This window comes from Athene cunicularia (assembly GCF_003259725.1).
Source record: "Athene cunicularia isolate RWA chromosome 18 unlocalized genomic scaffold, athCun1 chr18_part1, whole genome shotgun sequence".
Classification (NCBI taxonomy): domain Eukaryota; kingdom Metazoa; phylum Chordata; class Aves; order Strigiformes; family Strigidae; genus Athene; species Athene cunicularia.
The window spans coordinates 10110174-10130611 of NW_020799123.1; the positions used below are offsets into that span (position 1 = coordinate 10110174).

The 20438-nt window shown below is 45.1% G+C and overlaps 1 protein-coding gene across 3 annotated transcripts in view; it reads right to left on the reverse strand.

The window, feature by feature from the left end:
• Positions 1–20438, reverse strand: part of LOC113486723 (voltage-dependent calcium channel gamma-5 subunit) — a 93424-nt gene that overhangs the window by 7726 nt on the left and 65260 nt on the right. For all 3 annotated transcript variants that reach the window (XM_026860911.1, XM_026860912.1, XM_026860913.1), the window contains one exon: positions 1656–1739. In XM_026860911.1, the coding sequence (XP_026716712.1) occupies positions 1656–1739 (84 nt within the window). The remainder of the gene's footprint in view (positions 1–1655; positions 1740–20438) is intronic.

Sequence of the window (20438 nt, forward strand, 5' to 3'; positions counted from 1 at the left end):
CCTCGTCTTAGACAATGATTTGGTCCCTATTACATATACATATGAGCTCATCTCTTCTGGATTTAGACACCTAACCTTTCAATAATCTCTAAATCAACCGTATGCATTTTAAGTGGAGCTGCAGTTTTTCTCACAGAAGTTAAAGCAGAGGAGCCCTGTAACTTGCGCAGGGAGCAGCTGAAGACTGATTTTGCAGAAGACGTAAAGGGCTGGACCAACTTGGTTTTAAGGTCTGTACTTAGTCACTTTTGACAACAGCTTTTAGGAACACCCGTCACAAGTACCCTTGCACGCAATTTACCAATCTCATGTCTTACTGTGAAGCTGTAGACTGTTTTCCCCACTTCTCCCTTTTCTCCAAATAAAGAAGGCATAATACGCTTTTATCAAGATGCTGCTTAATTCCTCTTTCCTTTACAGTTCTTTTTACTAATGATTCTCTCCTAAAGCTGACTTGGCATCAATTTAACATTAGTTCCAAGGCTTTGTATGAAAGATAAATGCAGCTGTGCTCACACTCTGCTAGCCTGTCTTCGCCTGAGCACTGAAATCATGTCACCCAAGTGCTATGACTGATCTAAATTGACAAGAGTAAAGATGAAAAAAAAACCTGGGTTTTCTGGTAAAGCATACTTTTCAGAGATTTTTTTTTTCTTCCTTTCTTCTCGTCTTAGCAACTAGAAGATGTTTCCCAGAAGCGAGCGGAAGGGCAGAGTGGCTCTCTAAGTGGTGTTTCAGGTAATTAATAGCAGTGTAATTGAGGAGCGTTTTGCCTTGCTGGGTGTATTAGCCAGCAGCGTCATTCATGGCTCCCTGAAGCTTTCCCAACACCTCGTGAACTGCAGTTTCTTTCTCTGGTAAAGGGCATTGCTTTCAGCTTGGCTGGTCAGCTCTTTTGTTCAAAAGGAATAACTAGGCAAGGCATCCTCTGGGGAAGGGGAAATCAAACTTTGCAGGATTCCTGAAGTCTCATGCTCAGGTTCTGAGACTTCCCATCAGCTGAGCGAACGGTCACCCGCAGGGGAGGAAACGACTGCCTGAATTTCAAGCACGGGGTTGGTGGATGAAATCACTTTCTGTGGTGGATTGCGCACCAGCACAGAGAAGCAATGGCTGGCTGGCCATGCAGGGAAGCCACAGCCCATGCTCATGCTGGGATTTTGCTGTTAGCTGCAGAAATTTCAGCTTCCTTCCTACCATGCAGTAATTTCACTGCAGGGGGAGGTGGCTCAGCAGCTGCAAAGGATGGGGCTTGCACAAGGGTTGGGTTTAAGCATTGGGAAAAGCTTCCTAATGGGCTGGAACCCACTCCTCGAACCTGTTTTGATATGCTAATCAGATAAATACCCCCTCTGTAAAATATCCTTGCCAATCCGGGATTGATAGCTGTAGATTTCATTTGAAAAATTTTTTGGGAATTAGGAGCACAATTCCACTGGCTGAAGGAAACTTTGAAATGGGGGTCCCTGACGGTCACGGTTGTGTCAGCTGCAGCGTGAACTCGACATACATCACCACTGCCCTGTGCCACCCAGTTTGGGCCAGTCTCTTGCAATGAATAAGACTTGGGCTGGACTCTACAGAAGAGAAACCCGGGAAAGTCTCTCTGGCTAAGTCTGTTAATCCCATGTATTAGGTATCACTTTTCAACTTACGGAGAAGGTATTCTGAGCTGTCATGGTCATAGTCATTGTCTTCAGGGAAGTGGTTGATTCGGAAGCAATGTCCTTTGTAGATTCCTAAATGAAAACAAAGCAAACACAACCCATAAGAAATAGAACCAGGTAAACGTGCTTCTGCCAGCTTTGCTTTATTTCCTTTCCCTCCCAGGCTGTATAATGACTCTCCTGTAGGTCACTGATTTTTTTTTTAATGACATCATGAAACTATCTCTAAGGTCATGAATTTTGGGCAGATTGGGCTGAAGCCTAGCTGGACGAAGGGAGAGCCAGGACTCCTGGACTCTTTTCTTCAGTCTGCACTAATACCGTTCTCTTGAGTTTTTTAATCTCTCTGTGCTTTACTTTATCAGTGCTGTGCTTATCTTACAAGCATACTGAGTTTGCAAAGCTTCTTTTTGTTCCTAGAGTGACTGTCACTCCGGGCCCCCGCTCTATGGCTGGGACTCCACAGCAAAGCCAAGTGTCAATCTAGCGCTCATCACCCCTCCTGTCTCGTCGGTGAAGTGCTGGCCTCCCTCATCAGAGCCGGTAAATGGTGAATTACTCTCTCGGCTTGGAAAACAAGTCCATAAATCTCATCCTGCTGCAATTTAAACCCATATGTTCCCCTCAAGGTCGGCTCAGCTTTTAATGGCATATTTGTTTAGTTAACTGGGAGCCTGTGCAGTAAGTCAGGGCACGAGTGTGCACTCCTGATACCTGAAGGAACAACGCCTGAGCTGGCCGGACGAACCCCGTGCTCGACTGAACAGGACGAGGTTCAGCACTGTCCGGGTAAAGCTTTCCATGAGTATTTTGCATTCTTTCCTATCACCGTTATCCACAGCCACAACCAGTCCCGGTGCGGTTGGGTAGCTGAGACTGTTGCTGCACGGTGAGCTGCGCAGGGACCTCTCTCCAGAGAACTCTCTGCAGGAGCGAAGCCCCGAGGTGTGATTCTGCCTTGGTGCTTTCATTATTCATTAACCAGCACTTTCGTGCTCAGGAACATACATCACCCAGGATGAGTTATCCTCTGCACAGGAGTTTCAGTGCTTACAGCTTGAGCTGGCAGACGGATTTAAAAACCATCAGTTAATACTACTTTAACAGAAGCACAGCTGCGGTCTGTAGGATATAAATGTGGATTTATTTCACCACCTATTACCAATGATTACAAAGATCTCAAAAGAATTACTAATCCGGAGGATTTCAATTGCACCCTTTGAGTGTCAACTGCAGGTTTGCTACTACGGTGCATTTAATTCTTCCAGTAAATGATGTATCTACTCTAATTGCGGTAACGGCTCAGGCTTTCTCTGCACAGCACTTCAAAGGCTGTGAAGAAGAAGCAAGTGGCTCACGTCACATCTGGAAGTGACACACCTGTCCTGTTTGCCAGGGGGCCAAGAGCGCTTCAGCTGGGACCGCTCCTGCTAAGCATGTTTGCCCGTGCAGCCCTCTGTTTGCTGCTCCTGATGGCTCTCCAGCAAGGCAATCCAAAATTTAGATTTTAAAGATCCCAGTGCTTATTTTTATGGCAGTTCACGCAATGAAACTAAATCAGTCCCAGCGTAAGAGGGCCTCTGAGACTGGATGGTCATTTCTTTGAGTCTCTTCATTAAAGTGTGCCAGTTAAGAGGAAATACATTCAGAGTATGATTTTTATTCTCTCCTATTCATTGAGGAGAAACTCCAAATAATCTTCTCCCTGTAATTTCCTACGGAAATAGGCTTTTCAATGACTTTCTGTTTGTGTTGCGTATAGGTGGGGCCATCTCGCAGTCTGTACGTACTCCTCCAATAACTTTTAAGGTAGTTGGTTGAATTTATCCAGAGCTGATACAAACGTGGCAGTATCACAGGTGCTCAAGCTCACACAACTCCCATGCGAACAGGTGGATGAGTGAAGGAGGGAGCTCTGTCCACCAAAGGCTGCTTTGTGAACTTTGCACATTCACAGGGAGAGCACGGACATGGACAACGGCCCAAATAAACGTCCCACTTCCAGAAACTCAGTTACGAGACAAGAAGTCTGCACGACTGAAATGTCTCTCAAGCCCCTCGTGTTTGCAGCACTGAGGGATTGACGGAGGGTTTTGGCCTCTGTGAGATGGCCTTAGGTTATTCAGCTTCTGAATGAAACGGGCCCCTCAGCAGAAATGTCTCGGGGGGGGGCATGAAGCCATCCCTCCCACCACAGGACTGAAATGCGTCAGCAGGACAGGATGGGCTGCTCGTAGCAGTGTCTGGGCTCTTCCCCTTTTGTGGTTGGAGACCTTAATTTATTTCCTGGTGCTTATATCTGGAGCCTTTCACATGAAAGAGTGTTAGCAAGTCTAGCAGAGGTGAAAAAAGAGGACAGTTAATCCCAAACAGAAAATTCTAGACAAGCTTGAGAGTTCCTTTCTAATTCCAGTTTTTAGGAATACTGAGATTGGTCATTCTGGCCAACTTTTTATAGAAATAGAAAATTACTCTGAAATTTGGACCTGTATCAAAGCCTGGGAATCCAAAATACTCTTCCCAATATTCTTGATTAGTTCAGATCATAGACATTGGTTCAGGGTGCTCTCTGTCTATGATATCTGATAGCTAATAACAGCAGCAGACTGGGTATATTTTTTCCATAAATTTAACAGGTGTCACATAACTGAGCAGCAGTTTATTAAACTCTTAGTGAGGCTTGTAGTTGCTATCAAGAACTCTGGTGAGATCTACAGGGGTATTGAGGGCTCTTTTAATCCACAAAGTATCAGAAACAAAGTCTTGCTAGGAAATGCAACAATATATTTTTTTCATAATGATGGACTTTGGGAAAAATGAAAACCAGCTGGGTGGAAGCTACTGAAGCAGTGGCCAACTTTAAAAGCACAACAGCAGAGTCTGACTTGTGCTTAAACACAAAAAATAAAAACAAAACAAACCTGAGATTGGGTAAAATACCTGGCTCCATGCCCTTAGCATGTACAGCAACGCAAAAGAACAAAAGCCACGAAACAAGAGGTGGCGGAAAAGGAACCACCTCAATTAAATTCAGTGACAGCTATTCTACAGCATCTGCAAAAGGCCTGAACTCCTTGCAGCTCCTCTCAAAGGTTTCACAGAGGATGCCTTGAAGAAATGTGTCGACAAACACGGCCGCTGGTCCACACTCCATAAGGCACACATGGGCTGGTTTCCACACCAGGATGTGATGTGGAAGAGAGATTTTTTTTTTTTTTCTTTGCTTGGGTGTGAGGATACAGTCCCTTACACACTTTGGAGAGGAAGATGGAATATTTAACTTCTACTTCTGTACCCACTAGAGAGACATAAATAAACTGCAATCACCGCCTAACAGATACTAAAATATTGAGGAGCTCTTCTGGATACCTCTTGAGAATACAATATAATATCCCACTGAGATGCTGTAAGTATTAGTCCTTTCTTTGAATGATTACTGATATGTTTTAAATGATGTTTTTAAAAAGACAAATATTATAATGCATTTTTCCCTCATAATGATAACTTTATTCTGAATTTTGAGGTAGGACTTGAGGATCTGTGTTAATGATAATGAAGAGGCAAATTTTCTGAAGTGTTGCTTATAGTGTAAGTTTTTTTTTTTTCCCCCATTGGTTGCAGCGTACATAGCTGGCATTTAAAAAACAAAAATTGTTTCTGACTCAGTTTTACTCTGTGTTCAAGGGCTTCTCCTACAAGGTTAGTACTTCCCAGTCTCACTAAGTGTTGTTCAGATCACTATAATTAGAGTGTGATGTACTCAGATAATGTGATAAAGGAGGGAACTGTAGTGCCTAAGTGAAGATTAAGCTTTGTTTTGGGGTTTGAGACCTCAAAGTACATAGAGTTTTCAACAGTAAATCAAACCAGCGATCCCAAATTCTGATGACATACCACCTTCTCCTTGCTCTTTCTCAAATAATCCTTTAACAATCCTGCTTGTACCGTTGCAGAATTGTTCACTGGGGTTTTATTTTTTGATGACTGAGAGCAATGGTTAATGCTGTAGGATGCAAATGCTTATTATCTTTGTTTGTGGCCACGCGTTACAGGGTCACGTTGTTGTTGGCCGTGCCATCAGCCACGTCTTTGAAACAGCCATTTCCCATAGTTAGTATTTATCAGTGACAACATATACCCTTCTGCCCTGGAAGTGCGCACAAATCAGCACTGGAAGATAGAGACAGTATTTGCCAAGGCAGGCTGTACTTTTGTTTTCTCCCCCCACAATCCTGAAAATTATATACGACGAGATCTTTCCCTAACACTAGTGTTCTGTTGTAATCTAAAATTACAGTTTAAAATGTTTCCACCACGCAAGACGCGAGCGGCTTTGCAGCAGAGGACCTTGTCTGTAGGGTCCTTCTGTCCATGGCCATCTTTGTCTCCTCGCTCTGAGCGCGAGCTTGTGGGCGGCGATATGCGATAGCAGTGCAGACACGTGAGGAGAGGTTGGTCGAGCTGCCACCTCCTTCTCCATCAGCAGCTTCTGCAGGGCTATTGCTTGGTTAATGATGTCATCCTCCAGCCCTCTTGCCTGCCCTTCTTGGTGAGACCGTGCAGTAAAACTCTGGTTTGGGGACTTGGTTGAGAACCCTTTCTTGTTTTCCCATGGGACACCAGACATTTGCAACCTCCTTGGATCAAACTCTCCCCTGCCAACAGGCCACATGCTTGTAGCTCTTGAGCAGCTACAGATACTCGGTGTGAACACGTGCTCACTATTAATAGAGTTAAGGTTTTTTTTCTCCTGAGGGGGGGTTATACGGACGGAATGAGTGCTATGAATGTCAGCTGCAGGAGAGGTCGCATGGCTACAGCAATCACCTGCGGGCAGGTAAATCCAACCCATAATTGTCCAGCCTAAAAATCCCACTAACCAGCTGATTTCTTCCTGGCAAATGTGGGTCTTCTGGGATGGTTCAAAGATGTGGAAGGAAATGATTTTCAAGACCATTTGACAGCAAGGGCTTGCAGATACAGGGAATACAAGTTGCAAAGAGCTGAATGTATATTTAAAATAAGGCAATTAGTAAGGAACCTTGGGAAAGTTGGCCTGATGGTTCTGCTTGTTGCATCTATTCTGTGATTAAACGCCGTGCTTCAGTTCCAGAGCCAACCGTTAGCCTGATTTACTGAAACACTTGAATATCTGAATGTTAAAATGACAAGTTTTCTGAATACATCAGCACAGAGAAGGCTGACTGACAGATAACATCGCAGACAAGAAGAAAAGCGTGACACGCAGAGTGGGGCCGCTGTAACAGAAGTGGCCTGAACACAGTGTCCGTCCAAGCATGCCGTGTGGGACTGGGTTTCCTTAATGGCATGGCTTTGCACTTCCCTTGGACAACCTCTATTTATAGTGAGAGGGAGTGTGTCAGCACCGGACTCTGCCAGGGGGACAGAGAAACAGTTACGTATTTTTTTTTCCTGAGGAAGATTTCTCTGCTGACAAGTTCTGAAATCCTTTGCTGCATGATTTGAGCAATAGCGAGCAAAGGAGATCAGACATGCCAAAAAATGTTTCTCTCCACAAAATTTATAGCACGGAGTCTATCTGTGCGCTGTGTTCATTTCTTTGATTTTTTTCCACCAGTACAACTTCCCTGTCTCCCTGGATTGACACACAACAGCAAATGCAGATGCTGAGTTAACTTTTTTTTTTTTTTTTTTCCTCTTCATTCCTCTCATCATAAAATAACCCTTGAAAACTGGAATGGGTGGTGCACCTCCTTTTACTTTCAAAACCTGCTTTGTGGTGCTGATGGACTATTATGGTCCAGAACTCTTCACTCAGGCCACAAGGAACAGCATTAGGTATTTTTCTGTAACTCGGCACTTTCTATGTTAAATCGTCCTGAGTTTGATTATTTGTCTCCTGCTGTTTGCTGAGAGTTTCACAGGCCTGTCCTTGCGTTACTTGAATGAGCACAGATCCTGTGAGCCTCTGCCAGAGGATGTTTAATGCTGTCATTATAAAAGAAATCATGAAGTATTGATGCAGGTCATGTGCAAAACACACCCCATGTGAATTTGCTACCCCACATTGCTGCTGTAACACTGCCTGCAGTGCCAGGGAGGATGGAGCCAGCAGAGAAAGAAGCCTCAGGAGGTTAAATACACACTTACTGGGTGTCTGCCTTTGAGAAAAGTTTGGCTGTTGTGAGCCTTGCGAAGCTGGAAACTTCAAAGCACGGATTGCTTTTGAGACAGATGCTGTCTGACACCCCCTGAATCCTGCCAGTCCAGGAAATATTTGTCCGTATGACGGTTTGTATTTTTATTTCATCCTGAAGGAGAATTTGATGAAGAGCACGGATAGTACCTGGGGTTATTGTCGTCCTTTCGCCAGGGAAGGTCCTGTTTTCAGAAAAGGCTTGAGACCTAAAAAGATTAGCAATCCCTTCCCGTAACTGTGGGCTAGCATGGTGCCATAAACGAGGTGACCAGCATGAGCTGTCCGTGTGTGTCATGGTCAGGCTCGAGCAAATTCAGTTCCGCTGAGTCTTTAAAAAAAAAATCATCCTGAATTTTAACTGTGTTTCTCTACAGGTGTTGCGACAGTGGAACAATAATCTTTTATTTTTCCTCAGAAAAGTCCTTTCCTTCTTTCTCCGTCTTTCATCCCATAGCTCAGAATTCCCTTGTTTCTCATTGCAGGGAGCTGAACTGCCTACTTACGGGCCAGATTCTGATTTCAGTGCAGTGGATTCAAATCTGTCTCACCCAGTAACAGCGATACCAGAATCTGGTCTTCTCCCTTTGATGGCTCCCCCTCTACTTCCTGGGCAAAAGGAAAATTATTTTAAAATGTGGAAATGTATGAAATTTGCCCCACTTTCTTCCTTAGGAGCTGTCAGCTCTAACAAACCCTTTGGGTTCTTCTTTTGATCTATTTTCAATTGTCTGGTGGGCAAAGCAAAGCTCCTCCTCAAGTCTCTTATTCTGCTGTGACATGAATTTCTTCCTCTTCCAGTCCTCCCCCTCTGCTGCCTATAGACCCTCTGCTGCTCAGAGCTTTACATCAATCCCCTCAATCCCACGTGAATAACTACTGGTTGCTTTTGCTTCCTGCTCTATCTTGCTCCTCTTCAACGTTTTTAAACGCAAAACACCTTCCTGGTGTGTTTAACACCTCATGAGGGCTCAGACCGCCCCGGTGGCAGCGGCGCTGGAGGAGACAAGTGAGGAGCAGCTCGCAGCTGCTTCTGCCCACGCGCTTGCAAATGAGCTGGTGTTGGCAAGGGACTGTGCTCCGTTCTCACCCCGGCCTTTATTCTTAGTGCTCACCATTCCCCTCAAGTCTGGCAAAAGCACGTTTTCTCTAGGAAGAGGTCTCAGTTTATCTTGTCATTCGACAAGCTCAGTCCCATCATCCACCTCACTCCACTTCTTCTCTTACCTTTGTTTAGTAGTTAATGTTCCCGCCTGTATTTATCATAGACTTTCTATGAGAGAAGAGACTGTTTTATCCCACCGCTCTCCAGAATTTACTCTAGGATATTATAATCTGCTTTCCCCAGCTTGCCTGCACTGTGGCAGTGTCCGATCTGATTGCCTTTTGCCACCTGCAGCCTCTCCTTGGTGCTCCTCTACAAAGCCCTCTCTGTTGGAAGCAGAGGCAGCTCACAGCTTCTCCTTCCACCCTATCCCTGCAGAAGGAAGGTTGTGTCACTCTATTCCTTGCCCTGCTTTTTTCCTACAGTGGCCTCCAACCACAGTGGAGCTCATTCTCTGCATTGCAGAAGAGCCCTGAGGGCCAATTTCACAGCCATAAATAGCGACCAGCGAGGTTCCCACTTGAGCAGCTTGACCTTCACGTCACGACCCACCCTTTTCTCTTCTAACACTCTTGAGTTTCCCGAGGCCCAGATGTGGTGGCTTAGCTGATCTCCTCGACACCAGGGACGCTCACCATTGCTCAAGGAAGTTAACCACATAGGAGCAGACGTACCTCACTTAGGTGCTGAAGAACGCTGCTGTTGGGCCGTGACTTCTAGTTCTGTCTTTACCAATTTGACTCTAAGCAATGTTGTTTTGGCATGCTGCAATCCAGGACCTAACACCTGAACGTTGCTGGTAAAGCATCTCCAGATTCTGGATCACCTACACCAGAAGGCCTCCAGGGAAATGCCTACAGAAGGTCAGTTGGTTATAATTCAGCCTCAGGAGCTGACCTTCTGTTTTCAGCTGGGCAAATATCACCAAAGATGTTGTGCCTGTGTACTTCTGTGTAAGAAACGAACAGATGCAGAGAAGATGCTTTGCCAAAGATGACTTTAAAAATTCTATGACAGTCTTTTGTTCCATTATAAGATTTTATTTGAGACCTTGAGTGATGTTAGAAAATCCGTGGCAGCGAAACTCATTTCCCGAAGATTCACCTCACCTGCACATCTGGGAGCTAATAAAACACATCACAGTGTCTGGCTGCTGTCCTTTGAATTCTCTTCAGTCATTACAAAGCTGCTGCCAAAAGTACTAAGTGTCCTTGTGCTACCACAGTGAATACCAATAGTATCAGGGAAATGTAGGACAACAGCGAAGTAGGTAAGAGTTGATTCTATGTTACATGTTGTTTTGAGCTACTTGATTTCCATTTTCTTTGAACGTTCCTCTCACAAACCAGTATTTTGGCCACAGAAGCCATGATTGAGGTTATTCATCAATGCTCCTGTCCCTTTCCCAGGTGCCTTTCCTTAGCCAAAGAGCAGATAAAATAGCGTGCTGCGTTATTCCGCCACCGCGGCCGCGGCATCCCCAGTAGCCCCTCTGTGCACTGCTGAGTCTTCCCACTACCATTCGCAATTTGCTCCTTACAACCACATCCTCCTGTGCTACTGGATGGCAAAGTGGGGGGAAATTCGGGGGGGTGTGGGGTGTTTTGTGGCTTACTTTAGTCATTTTTCTTGTTCCTCTTAATGGAGCTTATTGAAGGAATGACTCTGTGTTTTCTAGGAAGAAACGCTGACGTACTTCCAGCCCTGATGTTCAGTTTGCATTTTGTAAATCATCTGCACAGGGAAACAGGGGCGATTCCTCAAACTGGGTATGATAGGACTTTTTCTGGGAAATGTTGGTGACGCTGCTTGAGGAACATTTTCAAGTCAGAGCTAAGTTAGCCCTGCCATGGCGAGCGTTCCCATGCCTGGCTCAGTCCCAAGAGACTGTCAACATTTCTAGTTGTCATGGGGTTGTTAACTCACTTTCCTGTGTCTGCTTTTCTATCTACCACCACGGCCCACGCTTGCTGTGTTCTGCCTTCACACCTCGTCTCGTCCTGCATCTCATGCCGCAGTCCTTTATCCCGGCAGCCCAGAAGTTTGTCTCAACACTCATTTCCATACTTTGCTCTGCTGCCGCTTTGCCAAAGCTGTTCTGTAGTTGGCTTTTCTACCTTAGCTAAAATTGGTCTAACACTTGAGAAGTTGGTGTTGGCTTCTTAGGTGAGCATCTTCACCCATCAGAGCTTTGAACTTAGTCATTCTCCAATGCGTTTCCAGCTCTTACTTACATTCGGGTCCAAAATGCTTTAGTAACCCACCGTGCTTTTGGCACAACGTGTCAGAGACTAACTTGGAATTCACAGCTGGCCATCACCACCCCGACACCTCAGAAAACTGTGGGAAATAGGCTGTGGTGGCATGTATGCTCTAGCCAGGATTCAGGTGTATCTTGATTTGGAACATAATCCACTTTTTTCCGCCAATATTCTTGACCCTGACATACACTCACTGGTACAAAGACTGCTCATTCAGGCAGATTGCTGACAGTCCATCAATCATTGTGAGAGGGCTGAAATGCCAAATTGTACCGGATGCAATTTTGAGAACAGATAGTCATTTTGTCTGATGAAGCGTTCATATGCTGCAAAATGACAAATCGTGTTTATTTTCACATTGTCAAACTGTGCTTTTTTTTTTTTTTTCCTGTGTTGGCACAATTGGAATCAAGTTTCCCTTAAGGGATAGTTTGGGTTTTATCCATCTGGTTTCCCTTCCTTCAGTAAGTCATCAGTTCTCCCTCATTAACATGGTGATCAACCAGGGCTTGATGGTTTCACCTCTTACAATCACAGCATGTCTATAAAGCCTGTATCATGGCTTGTCACTACCTGGGGGAGGAAATTTAAGGAAATGGACATTCATGTCTCTTCAAAAGTCCCTACTGAGTTTTATAATTTGAGACATAGTCACGGTCACATCTGGGGAATAGATACTGTTCTCAAACTAGATGCAACATACCCAGTACAATATGTGATGCTTTGTCCCCTGTATCTTCTGCCACTTCAACTTTCATCCACGTGCAGCCTTGAGCTATTGCCTTCTCATTCTTAATTTCCACTTTAGACCCTCTTAAAGTGCCATTTTTTCAGGTTCCTGAAACATCCTCATTTCACAACAGGCAAGGTTTGCAGTTGTCACATAGCAGCCTAAAAAGTAAGAAACAACTCTCCAGAATGAGGACCCAGGTAATCCTTGAGGATGTTTGGAATAACAAGCACAGAATGCGTCCGGTGTCGTCTTCTGTAATGGAGAAACCCTCCAGATCTAGTCAGTAGAAAAATGGCTCACATTATTGATACTCCCTGTGAGATCTCTTGGTGTAGCAGAAGCTTACAAGGCATCATGGAATTACCTCTCTGCATAAAATGAATTATTGTGTGCTTTAATAGCAGGGAACGTCTCTAACCTGACATCTAGAACTGAACCCTTTCTTTACAAACCTTCTTATGGCTCATTCGTGCACCACAAAGTTGTTTTTTAAGAAAAAAAACCCGAGGGTTACAGTGGAAAGTAGTGATATATGAGCTCAGTAGTTAACTCACTGGGAATACGCGGGGTATTTGGACACTCCTGGAATCTTGTAATGATTTCATGTCTCTTCAATCCATGGTGGTTCATCATGAGATGATGGCATTTAGAGAAACGGTTGGATATTGAAGAAGCAATAGGGAAATTTCACTTCATAAACCCTCTTAATTGCAGGGAATGCTTGCAATACGTCTGTCTTCATCATGCAGTGACCTTGAGTTGGATCTGCATTCATTTTGAAGCATGTCTTCCTCATTTCTATGCCAGCTTGTTGAGTTATACATAGAAGCTAAACCTCTAGAGATTGATCATGCACAATCAGTGATGCGGGACTGAAACAAGGCAGATGACAATGGGGAATCTAAAGGTTAGGAGAAAGGGGTGTAACCGCCGAACGCTGCTGCTGGCTGGATTTGGGAAATGCAAGGCAAAGGTTTCAAAAATCATCTGCGTGATCTACCAGTGGAAAAGACACTCTCCACCAGGAGAGATTAGCGTGATGCATCCAAGAGAACGTGATGTCTAGTTGAATACTCAGGGCTAGTGTCTAACCTTGGGAACAAATAACAGGGCTGCTGGTTGGAAAGAATAGGTTCCAGTGTGAAAAAATGAAAGGCACAAAAATATTTTGCAAGTGTAATATATCCTGGAAGAAAATAGAGAGGAATTATGCAGGACTTCAGCTTGGAGTTACTCTGATTTGGTTATTCCTGACTCCCAGCAGTATGTGCAGCCCGTAAGGTGCCGCACCCTGATGGAGGGTGGGTGCTGGCAGGGTTGGGTGTCTCAGGCATTTGGTGGCCGAGGGTGCCTGGGCAGCCAGGACGGTGTGTCCCTGCCTGTGGCCAGCCTCGTGTGGGAGATGGGGCAGGCTGGTCTCACCGGGGCATGTTGAGAGGGGGAGAAAAATGTTGAGCATCTCTGGGGGAATAAGGGCCTGAGAAAGGAAGGCAGAGAGTGACGTAAAAAAGGAGGGGGAAAAGGAGTGCCTCGGGGCAGAGCGGGGTGGATTGGGAGGTGGTTTGCAGGGGAGGAGGAAAGGAAGCTTGGAAGAAAGTGGAAGGGAAAGAGAGCTGGGGAGGAGGAGATGTGGAGGGCGGGTGGCCGGAGGCGAGAAGAGGGCCTAGGAGGAGAGCAGGAGCTTGGCAGATGGGTGGTGCCTGCAGAGACAGGGACCAGATGGCGACCTGGGTCCTCCCTGAGCAGCTCTGCCTGCATCCACAGCCCTGCCCAGCCAAAGTGTCGGGGCGCGTACTGCTGACAGAAGGCGAGGGGATGCACAAATCCACTGCCTGATGAAAATTAAGAGCCTGAAACTTACAATTCCCTGAACTGATTTTAAATTATTGCAGTTAACAAATGACCTAATAGATAAAAACGGAGACAGCCACCAAATAGATCTGCTTAAATTAACATATGCAGAAGACATTTCATTTGGCTCCCACACCTGAAACTTTCTATTTCCTAATGCAAACTAAGCAGTGACAAATAAAAATGAGACTGCAAAAGCAACATGACCTCTTTAAGCTTTAATTATTCATTAGAACTGTTTTCCTCTCTGCTGAGATTCGGAGCAAAACATTTAGGCGGGTTCCTCTCAGGTTTATGGAAGATGCAACTTCCTTGTTACACCAGCTAATAAATACAACAAAGCACAATGGCCCAACAATATTTGTAGAAACAGCATTTGGGAAAATGTGTTTAATGAATCAGAAGTGTCTTAATCTAGTCAGTCCTGAAAAGCAAAGCATATCATGCAAACTTAGAATGCACTAAAGCACAGATGCATCAATATTTTATTGTCGAGATTTCTGAGTTTACTTTCAGTATTTCAGGATTGCATTTTACTATGAAATGTCTCTACCTGCGTTGGGGAAGGATAATGGTGGTGGTAGCTTTGGGCAATCCAATCTGGGATCTCAGAATTGGTTTTAAATAACGTCCCTGAGAGTCCCAGCCCTTATCAGCATCAGGCACATCTTCCACTGTAACCAGAAATGCTTACTGCTTTTTGCTGTCCTGGAATGGCATGGAAGTGACTGGCAAGGTTTACAGCTGGGACGAGAAAACCTGGGAGGAGAAAAATTTTCCTTCTGCTGGAGACTGGACAAAAGACAGGGGCCCCTGTGCCCGGCTGCACGGGACGTTGTGGCTTTGACCCCCTCACAGCCTTCCTTCATCAGTCCTTCATCTCTCTCCCTGCCCTTGTATAACAGCATCTCAGGGACCATATTTCCTCTCCAGTTTTGAAAGCAGGAGAGGACCAGTTTGTCACCACCTTGGTGAGCCCTCCGGAGAGGTACCGCAGCTCGGGAGGCAGCAGCAGCCATGCACAGGGGGGGATTTACAGCTCCTCTCCCCTTCAGACACTTTATCTGGCGTGATGCAGAGCTGACAGCTCCTCATCTCCAGGTATTACAAACTCCTCTTCCTCCACAGGAGCCTGTGCAGGCTGTCTGGGGTCCCACACGCTGAGCCCCCACCCCAGACAGCAGCCCCTGCAATGGTCCTGGCAGACAGGCGCAGGCAGTCGAAGGGCAGCTTTCCAAAACCCGCTTCTCTTAACGGGGCCACGCTCTGGTACTTACTCAATCTTTACAACTCAGTGATATGCTGCCAATATATTTTTGCCAAGGAGACAAAAATACGTCTCTTCTTCCTACTCCCTCAGCCTATGAAAAATCTCAGTTGTGTGCGAAGAGACTGTGTGTGCGTATATGTGTGTGTATATTTAGGGGGGGAAAAATAGAGTTTCTGTTAATTTATTTTCCAGTTCAAAGTCTGCCTTGTAACCAGGGAAGCACTGTTTTCACCGGGTATAAATTTGGGCAGCAAAGCCTTACTTTGCGCTGAGCAGAAATGGCAGCGCGTGCAGTGCGAACTGGGAGCAAACCCTTCAAGTGCCCCATGTCCCAGGTTGTTCTCTCTAGGATGAAGACATGATGGCTTATAAATAATTTGGGAATTTATGGGTAAAAGAGCCCTATATTATCAAAGCTGCCTAATGACGGAGAGGCATAATCCTTCTAAGGTGGGGAGCTCTCTGCTTAAAAGGTGCTTCCATCTGCCCAAGGGCCAGAGAGACTCCAGGTATGTAAGACGTTAACTTTTAATTGAGGAAGAGCATCTCACACAGCCATGGTTTGGGATTCTAGCTATGCTTTCTGAATGGTTTTACTTTAAAAGCATCTGGTGCAAAGAGAAGGGATGGGATTGGAGGCTTTTTCTAAGCTTCACAGTAACTTCGCAAACTACACGCTCCAAAGAGGTGTATTTCTTTTTCCTCCTTTCCTTTCCTTTTCCCCCAGACCTCGCATGACTTCAAGGCATTAACATCAAATGTTAATGAAAGTTTGCCAGGCTTCAAGGGCTGTGAAATGGAAGTTAAAAATCCTGCACCATAGGATGGCTCTAAAAATACTCAGTCATGTCGAAATATCAACCAGCTCCAGCAGCTCTCCTGCACACAGCGCTATCGATGCATCAGGGCTTTCTCTCCTAAATAAGCTCTTGAGAAAGTTTGCCTAGTGACTATAGATTACTCATGCTCCATAGACTGGATTCACTGGGTTATGTGCCAGCAAATACCTACTGGAGAGTGAGGATCTGCCGTGTCATTTAACTGTGACAGTGCTGCGAGCGAAGAGCCAGCACCCGAGGGGGATGCACCGATGCATGGCTGCTCTGCTGTGACTCCATCCAGAGGACTCATAAATGTGACATCCCTCCCCCAGGATGAGCACAGCCTTAAACACCAGCCCTGTGGTTTTGCAAAGCTGAGGGCTGATGCCAGCCCGCTCACCATTAGGGTTGAGCAGGATCCCGAGCTCTTTGGTGTCACTTAGTGTCCAGGGTGCTGGGGTTTGTAGGCTGAGTTTCTATTATTTTAGGCATGGCATCACCTAAAGCCCTCTACAGCTCTGCTCCTAAGGGCTCTCAGGTGGGACAGCCGTACCCCCATGAGATGTCAGTGCTTTTCTGCAGCAGCTCCACATGCCTCAGGAGATCTTGGTGCATCCCGCTAAGCGGTGAATACTCAATACGCCAGGTGCACCCTCATTGACTTCTGAGGGGCTCCAGCAGAGATACATTCCCTTGTGCTTTAAAGAATGGGTTGTTTTTTTGTTTTTTTTTTTTTTTTCTAACAGTGCTCTCACAAGTGGGAATCCAGGAACTGTTTTTTTTCCAGCACCACAGACTCCTTTTTCTTCTTTCTCCGAGAAGTGCAACATACTTTCTCCCCGTGAAGCAAATGAGGAGCCTGAACACAATGATTTGGATCGTGACTTCAAGCACAATCTTGAGTATGGTGTCTAACACATTCCCATCACAGGAGAAGCCACGGGAGGCTGTGACTCAGCTGCTCCTCTGAGTCACGCAGCATGATGCTCCCCTGCTCTCGGGGGACAGCACTTTGCCGTTGGCCTCTATCAGCAACCAACTACAGCTCAGCCCTCAGCGAGATGCCCGGACCCCAAACTCTGGCCATTCCCCATGTCAGGGGATGGACGAGGGACACTGAGAACCTGTCCCCAGCCCGCAGCACCAGACCCAAGTGGGGAATTTGGTTCAGATTTGTGCAGAAAGTTTCATGTTCCCAGGCATGGGCAGGCTGCCTGGTCCCACGCCAGCCCCGTGTGAGTACATTGCGAGTCAAGCTCAAATTGCTATTTTTGAGCAAGTCACTAGAAATAATTCATGTACGTGCAAGTTAAAATTCTCCTTAAAAATCACCTGCTGCCTTGGAAGCTTAAAACCTGGGAGATGTACAGCAGCAGGTATTGAATTTCATTTCTCTAGGTTCTTCCCAGCTGTTAGGGTAAGCTGAGATCCTCATCCTGCATTTCTTCACTTTAAGGATCTTTTCTCATGCGAATAACGCCAATTCTAGTGCTGGCAGGACCAGCCGCACATGTAAGTGTTGTGAAGAACCTGCCCCTTTAACTGGACCAGATAAAGTCTTGCACCAAACACTGAGACGCATGCTATTTCTTAAGTGAAAGGGCGAGTAATAAACCTTTTTCTTTTAAGGGTTTCAAAATAAATTTCTGACTATTTAGTTAATTTATTTGACAATATGAACCGAGGTTTTGGAAAGCAGGAAGATGCAAGTTTATGTGTGTTAACAGTGCGAGCAACAGTGCAAAAGGAAAATGCTTTTTCATCCATATGAGCTTCTGTAAATTGTATTCTATTCTTAGGAGAGTAAACATAACATAAAAAAAAAAGAAATCTAATAATTTAAACCTTGCAGGAAAAGAGGCAGAAGCGATGGGAACCTCTGAAATGATAAATGTATGAATTTATTCCACTGCCACTGTGGGGTTTTAAATTAGTTTTATTTTTCTTTCCTTTCTTGTTGTTGACAAGTTGGGTTGTGTTGCTATACAGTTATAATGTTTACCGATAAGAAAATCTTGAAGGTCAAAGATTCAGTTCTTAGTTATTCTTGTATAAGGTAATCTTCTTGTGTTGGTGACAATGGGGAGTGATCTCATGTCGCCATGGGTACCTGAATCATGCCTGTCTAACAGCAACATTCTCCATTCCTATCCCCTCTCCTTAAGTTCTTACATAGAAAAAAAAAAAAAAAAAGAAGCTAGCTATAAAAAAAGCTTCATGTGTGATGCAAATGATGGACTGGAGGAAACACTTTTCTTTAAGAAAGTGCACTGTGCCAGTGGTCTCTCATACTGCACCCATGCACAACTGGGGTGATGAATGAGTCTGTACTTGACTGTGACCAGTAAGAATTTTGCCATGAATGCTCCAAAACGCAGACCGAGCCCAATGCGTTATCAGTGTTCATTACAATCCCTACCTGTAGACATCAAAACTGCCCAAGTTCAGATGGGTAACTTTGTCCCCGTGGCAGCCATGGCCAGGGTGACACACAGCAAACTCAGCTGCCGCTGTACCTTGTGTTAGACCAGCACGAGGAAACTGGAAAATTGCTGAAATCCAGATTATGGGGCAGAAGTGAGACCATCATCTGCCCACAGCTGACACGGCAGGGACATGGCAGGGAAAGCACAGCAGCACGGCGAAATGAAAGAGAAAAAAAAAAAAAAAGACAACCTTAATTACACCTTCCCCTGTTTCTGCAGGTTCAGTTCAGTGCTCTAACACCTGCTGGATGTAGCTTTCCTTGACAGTTTTGTAACATCTAAAGGACGGAAAAGAAAATGAAGAGGAAGCAAAAGTGTACGGGCCTTGATCGTGAGAGGGCTCCAGCTCTCTGAGCGTTGGCTTTACTCCCTGCTACAGCATCAAAGTTTCTGGTCTCTGCTAAATCGTGCTTTGAGTCAATGTGGATGGATCACGGACATGAAAGACCAGGAGCAATGGTTTCTAGAGGCTGACAGCACGGTTGTGGCTCAAGACTTTTGTCTGTTTCTTTATCGATGGGAGGGACTGAGGTCTAAATTTGCATCTTTGTGCTGAAAGCCTTTATTCAATCTTATTTTAAGGGGAAAAAACCCCACACAACAACAACAACAACAACAACAAGAGTACTCTCCAGTAAGGGGGATCAAGCAGTGCATGCTACACATTTTTCTAGATAGCAGGATTTCCTTTTTACGAAACCGTTTTTGACTCCAGTAGTATGCAGCAACCAGGTAAACCAAAAACCTCCGCTGGAAGATTTAGACCTGCAGTTTCTGGCAACGGGACAACATAGTAGAAATCAGATAAACCAGCTTGTACGTACCACCTTGCTGTGAATTAGGACTGTTCTTGCATTTTGTACAATCAATCTTCAGAATAAGAACCTTTCTTTTACATGGTCAGGGGGTTTAATTCAACCCCGGGCAGCTAACAATGGGCCAAACTCAGCTTGGATGTTGCTCTAGTTAATTAAGAAGAGTAGCATCAGGGCTAAATTTGGCAAGGAGTGTTTAAGTGACTGCCTTCAGAGGCAGGGAAGAAAAACCCTTGCTTAGCTCACTGCATCCAGCTCTTCAAATGCAAATCAACCTGTCAACATCTGCATGCAGCCACACAGGACAGCTGCAAAAAGGAGCTCCCAGCACCCAGAAGAAGGGCTGGAAATGTTTAGTTCCAAACAGCTATTTTCTAAAATAATTTCTAGTAAATAAGAATACATTTAAAGTGGTAAACTGAGCATCTGCTACATGAAACGAATGGAGGACAGCATGTGAAAAGAAACATATGTCAAGTATGCACTTCAGATGCATTGACTACTTGCCTCCAAAACAGAGCGAATTTAAACATATTTGCAGCAAACACTGAGAAAAAGTTGCCTCTGCAACCCAAAGAAGAGCCTCAAATAATAGCAGAATTTCAGTTTGGCCACACGTTGCCCTTCCTGTGGTGGAGGAGAGCAGGTCATTGTATTTTGGCTGCTGCCCGGCTGCTTTTACTGAGGCACACGTGGGGAATGCCAAGCCCAGCCAGCTTTTATTTGGAGCAAACAATGTCCCTTTACCAGCGCGTTTAAAAACCGAGCAAACCAAGTCACTGCTGGAGCCAAATCATACCAGATTCAGTTCGCAGGAGGGAAGATACGAAAATACCCCTGCGCTTTCTATAAAGTATCTTATATGGCAGCAAAAGAGAGGGTGACAACCTTACTCGGACTGATTCAGCAACGCGTACAGCAGGAACCGAGCTCCGACGCTGGAAGAGGATTGCTTGTGACTCAATCTCTTTCTTCAATACACTGCAACTCAGGGAAATTGCATTTCAGTATTTTGTTGAGCCCATTATCCTCAGACAAAATCTTTACTGACTTAACTGAAGCTCTTACTTACAAAACAAGTACAGGGTAAGGCCCCTTCAGCAAGAAAGGAGAGGTTGGATTTCAGCTCTAAAGGGTGCAACTCATTGTATGAGGCAGCATGCGGGAATATTTCACTCTTGCTTTCAGTATAACAGGGTATAGGATAAGCTCTGATGTCTCTCTTTTTTTTTTTTTTTTTTTTAGGGAAAA